The 9,844-nt window shown below is 40.3% G+C and overlaps 1 protein-coding gene across 1 annotated transcript in view; it reads right to left on the bottom strand.

The window, feature by feature from the left end:
* The window catches only part of DPY19L4 (dpy-19-like 4 (C. elegans)), a 92,407-nt gene that overhangs the window by 64,619 nt on the left and 17,944 nt on the right, over positions 1-9,844 (bottom strand). The window contains exons 3-6 of the mRNA XM_011978683.1: positions 9,111-9,235; positions 5,738-5,828; positions 4,677-4,798; positions 4,421-4,566 (exon numbers count right to left, since the gene is read on the bottom strand). Coding sequence (XP_011834073.1) covers positions 4,421-4,566; positions 4,677-4,798; positions 5,738-5,828; positions 9,111-9,235 — 484 coding nt within the window. The remainder of the gene's footprint in view (positions 1-4,420; positions 4,567-4,676; positions 4,799-5,737; positions 5,829-9,110; positions 9,236-9,844) is intronic.

Genomic DNA, 9,844 nt, shown 5'->3' with positions numbered 1-9,844 from the left:
AGGCATATGCCACCATGCCTGGCTAATTTTTTGTATTTTTAGTAGAGACGGGGTTTCACCATGTTAGCCAGGATGGTCTTGATCTCCTAACCTTGTGATCCACCCGTCTCGGCCTCCCAAAGTGTTGGGATTACAGGCGTGAGCCACCGCGCCCAGCTAGAAAGTCTGTATTTTAAATAATACAATAATCATTTGTGTTAAATACCACTTCATTCATTCATTTAGTTTTGAGACAGGGTCTCTCTCTGTCACACAGGCTGAAGTGTAGTGGCACAGTCAACAGCTCACTGTAGCCTCAGGCTTAAGTGATCCTACTGCCTCAGCTTCCCAAGTAGCTGGGATTGCAGGCAAACACCACCAAGCCTGGCTATTTTTTTTTTTTTAAGTGGAGATGATGAGGTCTCACTATGTTGCCCAGACCGGTCTCAAACTTCAGGTCTCATGTGATCCTCCTACCTGGGCCTCCCAAAGTGCTAGAATTATAGATGTGAGCCACTGCACCTGGCCCCACTTCACTTTAAAATACAAGAATTGGCCAGGCAGAGTGGCTCACATCTGTAATCCCGGCACTTTGGGAGGCTGAGGTGGGTGGATCACTTGAGGTCAGGAGTTCAAGACCAGCCTGGCCAACACGGCGAAACCCCATCTCTACTAAAAATACAAAAATTAGCTGGGCGTGGTGGCGGGCACCTGTAATCCCAGCTACTCAGGAGGCTGAGTCAGGAGAGTCACTTGAACCTAGAGGGCAGAGGTTGCAGTGAGCTGAGATCGTGCCATTGCACTCCAGCCTGGGCGACAAGAGCAAGAATCCATCTCAAAACATAACTAAATAAAATAAAATAAAAGACTTTTGGTGGGGCATGGTGGCTCATGCCTGTAATATCAGCACTTTGGGAAGCCAAGGCGGGCGGATCACCTGAGGTCAGGAGTTTGAGACCAGCCTGGGAAACATGGTGAAACCGCGACTTTACAAAAAAAAAATAAAAATTAGTCAGGCATTAGCTGGGCGCGGTGGCTCATGGCTGTAATCCCAGCACTTTGGGAGGCCGAGGTGGCGGATCAGTTGAGGTCAGAAGTTCAAGAACAGCCTGGCCAATATGGTGAAACCCCATCTCTACTAAAAATACAAAAAAATTAGCCGGGTATTGCGGTATGTGCCTGTAATCCCAGCTACTTGGGAGGCTGAGGCAGGAGAATTGCTTGAACCTGGGAGGCGGAGGTTGCAGTGAGCCGAGATGGCGCCACTGCACTCCAGCCTGGGCAACAGAAAGACTCCATCTCAAAAAAAAAATAAAAATTAGCCAGGCATGGTGGCATGTGCCTGTAGTCCCAGCTACTGGGGAGGCTGAAGTGGGAGAATCACTGCATCCATAAGCCAGAGGGTGCAGTGAGCCGCGATCGTGCCATTGTACTCCAAGCCTGAGCAACAGAGTAAGACTCTGTCTCAAAATAAATGTAAAAACATGAATAAATAAAATATAGGCTCTGTCTCAAAATAAAAGTAAAAAAATAAAATAAAATATAAGACTTTCTTTTTTTTTTTGAGACAGAGTCTTGCTCTGTCACCCAGGCTGGAGTGTGTGGCGAGATCTCAGCTTGCTGCAAGCTCTGTCTCCCAGGTTCACGCCATTCCCTTGCCTCAGCCTCCTGAGTAGCTGGGACTACAGGCACCCGCCACCACACCCGGCTAATTTTTCGTATTTTTAGTAGAGATGGGGTTTCACCGTGTTAGCCAGAATGGTCTCAATTTCCTGACCTCGTGATCGCCCACCTCGGCCTCCCAAAGTGCTGGGATTACAAGCAAGAGCCACTGCGCCCAGCCATAAAATATAAGACTTTCTAAACCTAATCTATGAGTATTATTATAACTTTCTTTCTAAAAATAAATCCTAATAGAATTTTAGAAAAGTACACAGCAACTCAAAATGTCCTCTAACAGGCACTTTCTGACATAACAAAAAATCATCTTGTCCTTCTACTTGCCAGACTGGATTTTCTATACTAAAAGGAACCAAAGCTCCAATGAGAAATGGCTGTTTACAAATCTTCTGCAGCAAAACTGCAAACCTACTCACCTTGTTGAGCCAGAAAACAAGAAAGCTTTCAAAGATTAACTAAGTTGTGTAAAAAGAACTCAGGAGCCAGCCTGAAAGGTACTCCTATTAACCAAGGTTGTGACAATTTGAGCAACAGAAGAACATTGATCATAATGGACTGAATCAATGAAATGAATTAAAATGAATCACTGAATCAATAAAAATTCATAAGTACAGAAAGATGCTTAGAAAAGAGAACACCAGAATCAAAGGTTTTTGTCACTATCTGGGAAAGCTATTAAATTAATCTCTTATTTAGAACTTGGTAAATTGAAATTAAGCATTTGTCCTCACTTTCTAACAGTGACTAAATTTGAAGGTAACTGGCCGGGCGCGGCGGCTCACGCTTGTAATCCCAGCACTTTGGGAGGCCGAGGCGGGTGGATCACGAGGTTAGGAAATTGAGACCACGGTGAAACCTCGTCTCTACTAAAAATACAAAAAATTAGCCGGGCGTGGTGGCGGCACCTGTAGTCCCAGCTATTCAGGAGGCTGAGGCAGGAGAATCGCGTGAACCCGGGAGGCGGAGCTTGCAGTGAGCCAAGATTGCGCCACTGCACTCCAGCCTGGGCTACAGAGCGAGACTTCGTCTCAAAGGGAAAAAAAAAATTTTTTTAAGTAACCAAAAAGCCCTGGTTAATGAAGAAAAATTCTACTTTTGAAGAATGAAGAATGTAGCTAATGAAAATAGAAAAATATAATTTTATAAACCCTAATAAAATTATTACTTTAAGGCAAAGGTTATAAACTGGTGTTACAACTATTAGGTAAATGCTTAACGGCAAAAAGGACATTCATTTGGTGCTAAAAACACCACACAGATTATTCTCCAGTTATTAGAGAAAAACATAACTATTCAATGGAGAGATCAGACTGCCATTCCCCCAAACCAGCAGTCAGTCTCAGCTTCACTAGGGGTTGATCAATTAAATATAACTTCTACTGTCATGGAACATGAAAAATATATAATCTAGCATATATTTCACCCAGAACTGTTTATTTTGAACCCATCAAGCCTTTACATATAATTTCCAGATGACAGAAACACAGGAGATAAAGGTAAAAGCTAAATGACACCACAGGATGCAACAAGACTTAGTCTCTTCAACATAAATTGGGGGACTATGTTAGATTTAGAGTATCAAGGAACAGAACAACCAGATGCACTATGGAGTCCTGGATTAAATCCTGATTTGCATAAATCAGGTATATAGAGTATTTCAGGGTCAACCAGGGAAACTGTAATAAGGTCGGGTATTAGATAAGATAAAATATTACTGAAATGTAAAGGCAGTGACAGTTGAACAGAGAAAGCAGCATTAAAAAAAAAAAAAAGTATTGCAGCCAGGCGCAGTGGCTCACACCGGTAATCCCAGCACTCTGGGAGGCCAAGGCGGGTGGATCACGAGGTCAGGAGATCGAGACCATCCTGGCCAAGATAGTGAAACCCCATCTCTACTAAAAATACAAAAAAATTAGCCAGGCTTGGTGGCGGGCGCCTGTAGTCCCAGCTACTCCGGAGGCTGAGGCAGGAGAATGGCGGGAACCCAGGAGGTGGAGCCTGCAGTGAGCTGAGATCGCGCCACTGCACTCCAGCCTGGGTGACAGAGCAAGACTCCATCTCAAAAAAACAAAACAAAACAAAAAAAACAGTATTTTTTTTTTTTTGGTAAATTACTGATTTTAGTAAAAAATACATATACAAATACATAGATGAATGTACACACACATTCACCTAGAAGAAGACCCAAAATTCAGATTCTAAGGATTAGGATGAATTAAAAAAAAGAAAAAGATCCAAAAGAATATGCTGGTATATTATGTCTCAATTTTTGCATGTAGTGGCATAAAACAACACAAATGTATTATCTCACAAAGGCCAGCAGAGTATGGCTGGATGCTCTGCTTAGCATCCCTAAGCTAAAATCAAGGCATCAGCCAGGGCTACAGTTTTCATCAGGGGCTTGTAGTCCTCTTACAATCTCATTGGCTACTAGCAGAATTCATTTCCTCCTTGCTTCATACCTGCAGTGGTGCAGAAAATCCTTCTCATACGTCAAATCTCTCTGACCTCTCCTTCTACACAGGCTGGAGAAAGCACCTTGGTTTTAAGGGCTCACGTGATTAGACCAGGCCCACAGGGTAATCTTTCCAATCTGTCTAATGTGCTATATAAAGTATCATAATCATGGGAATGGCATCTCATCATATTCATAGGTTCTGAGAATTAGAGTGAGGAATGTTGGGGAGGGGAGGCATTTTGAGAACTCTGACTACTACAGTCACAAAAAGTTTTTAAAAATCAATTAAAACAGCTTTCCTACCTGTTAATAATGAACCATGCAACAGTAAGCATTCCTGCTAGCCACGTTCCACTCATAAGCCAACTTGTAACAAATAAAGCAGTCACATATATTCCTTGCAATCCAAAAACAATGCCAATATAGAAATACACTGGCTCAATGATCTCCTATGTGGAAAAAACAGAAAGAGAACAAGATAACAGGATGGCATTAAATAATTCGAGGATTCATGACTACATGAGAAAATAAATAATAGGGTCCAAAGAAAAATACATACATTGCTCCCAGTGGCTTGATACAAAACGCTAGCAATAAGTTCCGGATATAGGGACATTTGCTGCACTGCATTTATAGTCTTCAGAGATACAGTTTTGTTATTGTGTGTCAGTTCATAAACACCTAAAGACAGAAAGATTTTTATCCAGATTATTTATTCTGCTTCACAGTAATTAAAGATGTCATTCATTAGTCCTTAAATATTTAATATTATTATCACAAAAGATCCCAAATAGAATACTCCATGCTGCATTTTCCAATTTTTAACAATTTAGCACAATAAAGAGAAATATCTATATTCTGAGACAAATCCCCACATGAAAGGTCCCAATATAGTAGAACAGAGATTATTAGAGGCTGGGAAGAGCAGAGGGGAGGGGAGGATAGGGAGAGATTGGTTAATGGATACAAAATTACAGCTAGATAGGAAAAATAACTTCTAGTATTCTGTAGTACTATAGAATGAATATGGTTAACAACAATTTAGTGTATATTTTCAAAAAGCTGAGAGTCGATTTTGGATATTCATAACACAAGGAAGTGACATATGTCCAATGTGATGGATATGCTAACTACTCTGATTTGATGATTATACATTGTGTATAATATGAAAATATCACTCCCCATAAATATGCACAATTACTACATGTCGAGTAAAAATAAGAGAAGGAGGAAAGGTTCTAAAATAGAAGAACAATGTTTTATTTAAGAAAAATGTTGACATTATGGCCAGGCGTGGTGGCTCACGCCTGTAATCCCAGCACTTTGGGAGGCCAAGGCAGGCGGATCATCGAGATCAGCCTGGCCAACATGGTGAAACCCCGTCTCTACTAAGTATACAAAAATTAGCCGGGCATGGTGGCCGGCGCCTTTAAACCCAGCTACTCGGGAGGCTGAGGCAGGAGAATTGCTTGAACCCGGGAGGTGGAGGCTGCAGTGAGCCAAGATCGCACCACTGCACTCCAGCCTGGGTGACAAAGCAAGACTCCATCTTGGGAAAAAAAAGAAAAGAAAAGAAAAAGGAAAATATTGTTATTAAAAATGTAACTGTGGTTATCATACCTCTTTCAAATGAAGGTGCCTTTAACATATCTTTATAATAGGAGTAATAAATGGCACTGTCACCCTGAAACGTGATTTCCCGTTCAAGCTCCTAAAAGAAAATGAAATAGTTATTTAAAATTGAATTTTTTTCTTTTTTTTTTTTGAGACAGAGTCTTGCTCTGTCGCCCAGGCTGGAGTGTAGTAGTGCAATCTCGGCTCACTGTAAGCTCCGCCTCCTGGGTTCACGCCATTCTCCTGCCTCAGCCTCCAAGTAGCTGGGACCACAGGCGCCCGCCACCACGCCCGGCTATTTTTTTGTATTTTCAGTAGAGACAGGGTTTCACTGTATTAGTCAGGATGGTCTCCATCTCCAGACCTCATGATCCGCCCACCTTGGCCTCACAAAGTGCCGGGATTACAGGTATGAGCTACCATGCCCGGCCCTAGGATTTAATTATTTTTGCTTTTCAAGAGATGGAGTCTCTCTCTGTTACCCAGGCTGGTGTGCAGAGGCACATTCATGGCTCACTGAAACCTCAAATGATCCTCCCACCTCAGCCTACCCAGTAGCTAGGACTACAGGCACATGGCCGACGTTTTTTTTGTTTTGTTTTTTTGTAAAGAAGGGGGTCTCACAATGTTGTCTAGGCTGGATTTTCTGAAGTTTTCAATTTCAGCCTCTGGCCCAGCGTGGTGGCTCACGCCTGTAATCCCAGCACTTTCGGTGGCCGAAGCGGGTGGATCACTTGAGGTCAGGAGTTTGAGAATAGCCTGGCTAACATGGTGAAACCCTGTCTCTACTAAAAATACAAAAATTAGCCAGGCGTCGTGGTGTGTGCCTGTAACCCCAGCTACTCGGGAGGTGGGAGAATCGCTTGAACCCAGGAGGCAAAGGTTGCAGTGAGCTGAGATCACACCACTGCACTGCAGACTGGGACACAGAGCGAGACTCTGTCTCCAAAAATAATAACAATAATAATAAAATAAAATAAATTTCAGCCTCAATCTTCTGTCTTCCTTCTCACCTTCCAAATTCTCACCTTCCAAATTAACATATTAATAATATTTATCCTTTTATTCAAAGACATGAATTTTCTTTAATTACTAGTGGCTCCATTAATGAGGAACTTAACTTTTTAGTAATCTGGCAATAATTTTAATGAAACATTAAGGTTTAAAATGAATTGTAAATCACAAGTCATCACTTGTTATATATAATATATATCAGGAAAATCTAGAAGGAAAACCACAAGACATGCCCTAAGAATAGCAAGAATAGTAAGACAGGCAATAACGAACGATAGTTGAAATGTTAGAACTCCATAATAAAAAGACAAGTTTAAGGAGAAAGTCATATTTTCTATTACTGTTCCACATCTCTATGTATCCAGAACAGCAAGTCTTTAATTAGTACTTTGCAAGAGCACCAGATACTTAATCAGTACTCTACACATGAACTTCCAGAGGTACAGCAAATCTTAAAATTCCTACAATCAGGCTAATTAGAATTAAGAATAATAGTAAAAATAACATTAGGAGGCCTTGTGCTTTTTAGACTGAATCAAAATTTTATGAATCTATAATCTTTTACAATCAAATGAATTATTTTTATGCATAATATGTATCAATACAAAAACAAAAGATATTAGAGCACTTTTCACAAAGTTTGATCAACAGAACTTCCTAAAATGTTAACGGATGTTACCAAAAAAGAATTCTGTAGTTAAATAAGTTCTGAGAAAGACTAGATTAAACAAAGTTAAATAGCTTTATTATAAGACTTTTCAGAGTTTCAGTATATCTTATATATTGTGACTCTCCAAGAGGAAGTCTTTTCAGATCTATTTTTGTTTGCTATGGTCTGAATATATGTGTCCTCCTAAAATACATATGCTGAAACCTAACACCCAATGAGAAGATATTTGGAAGTGGGATATCTGGGAGGTGATTAGGTCATGAGGGCAGTTCCCTCATGAATGGGATTAATGTCCTTATAAAAGAGGCCCCACAGAGATCCCTTGCTCCTTCCACCATGTGAGGATGCAGCAAGATGATCCCTGCTATAAACCAGGAAGCAAGCCCTCACCAGACATCAAATCTGCCCATGCCTTATCTAGGACTTCTCAGCATCCAGAACTGTGAGAAACAAATTTCTGCTGTTTATAAGCCATTCTGTTGTTTATAAGCTCATGGTACTTTGTTATAGCAGTCTGAATGAACTAAGAGCTTCCTGACCTAAATAAATTACTTAAAATTTTGTTTTATGAATGCAAACATTTGTTTCTAAGATTTCAAAGATGTAAACTCTAAATCAGTGCTTCTCAAGTCTACTGGGTATATGAAACACCTGAAGACCTTATTAAACTGTAGATTCTGATTTTAAAGTGGAGTCTAAGAGTCTATGATTCTGAAAAAGCTCCCAGATCCTGCCAATGCTCCTGACCCATACACAAAGCTTTGTAAAACAAAGTTCTTAATGAAGGCCTTCTAATTTTCAAAGCTTTGGTTATTCTCAGTTCTGCCTATACAACATAATCACCTAAAAATATTCATCGACATACTGATCGCAGCATGTCCCACTGCCTCTACCTAAGAATCTGAGAGGGAGGTTATCTTTGAAAGCTCCCTAGATGATTCTGTCATACATCCACTGTTGAGAACTGCAGTTAATCTGCATAACATTTCCAGGGAAATAATACATGCTACAGTAATAGCTAAATCAAGACAGACGTAGTCATTACTCAGTTAAATGTCTTGATGGTGTTAATTAAACCAATTGCTTTAAAATACTTGGTCAGCTTGACTAAAAAATAAGAACAACAAAAAACCCAGTCTGGGCTCAAAAATTTAAAAACTCTACAAAGCCAAGAGGACTTTGCAAACAAACTTATTCAAAAGTCAAACTATGAAATTATGAATACAACTATAGCAACTGAAGAATCTGTGGAAATATACATGATTGAAAACCAAACACTAAACACAGTAATGAGGCAAAATCTTAATACTATGTGATGCCTGTTAATCCCTTTCAACTCCCTCAAAAACATTCTAATCATGTGATCTAAAAATTAAAATATTTTAATACTAAAACTTCCAGATTGTTTCTGAAATGTGAACTACCTACCAAACCTATGAAAAGGCTGGCTAAACTCCCTAACATTTCACTGTCATCAAAAGTCCCTGATAAGTTAATTGCACCCTCATAGTTTTATTCTATGAAATACACTATTAAGTATTTTAAGGTTGATACTCTAACTATATTCTCAAAAGAGCTTCTGGAGCACTTTGTTCCTAATAGCCATAAATAAGACAGCACTTGTCATACTTATCATACATATATTCTGGTTCCCTGGGAAAAAACTTCCATGTGCTCAAAATTCTTTCTTCTTACCTGCCTGTTGGAAAACCAGAATTTCCGTTCATGGTATGCTGATAAGTAGAGAGCATACATCATACCACTAGTAACCGCTGCAAGACAGCCAATGAAAATCTTTGCAAAGCGTTGAAATAATACATCTGAAAAGCATATTAAAAGTAATCAAAAGGTAATATGTACCCTTGATATGATGTGATTAAAAATGGCATTCTACCTCTATGGTCTTTGTCCCCAAAACCCACAACTAGAGTCTAATTGTGAGAAAAGCATCAGATAAATTCCAATAGAGGGTCATCCTATAAATGTATCTCTCAAACCGTCAAGGTCATCAAAAACAAGAGCTTGAGAAAGTATCAAAGCCAAGAGAAGCTTAACAGACATAACAACAGACATAGTAAGTGTCACGTGGTATCGTGGATGGGATACTGGGACAGAAAAAAGACATTACGGGTCGGAAACGGTGGCACTTTGGGAGGCCGAGGCGGGCAGATCACTTGAGGTCAGGAGTTTGAGACCAGCCTGGCCAAAATGGTGAAACTAAAATACAACAATTAGCTGGGTGTGGTGGCGCACACTTGTAATCCCAGCTACTCGGGAGGCTGAGGAACAAGAATCATTGAATCTGGGAGGTGGAGGTTGCAGTATGCTGAGATCACGCCACTGCACTCCAGCCTGAGGGACAGAGCAAGATTCCATCTCAAAAAAAAAGGCTGGGCGCTGTGGCTCATGCCTGTAATCCCAGCACTTTG

This window comes from Mandrillus leucophaeus, unplaced genomic scaffold (genome assembly GCF_000951045.1).
Source record: "Mandrillus leucophaeus isolate KB7577 unplaced genomic scaffold, Mleu.le_1.0 Scaffold198, whole genome shotgun sequence".
Taxonomy (NCBI): Eukaryota; Metazoa; Chordata; class Mammalia; order Primates; family Cercopithecidae; genus Mandrillus; species Mandrillus leucophaeus.
The sequence above is the reverse complement of the archived record's forward strand: the minus strand, read 5'-3'. Positions and strand labels throughout refer to the sequence as shown.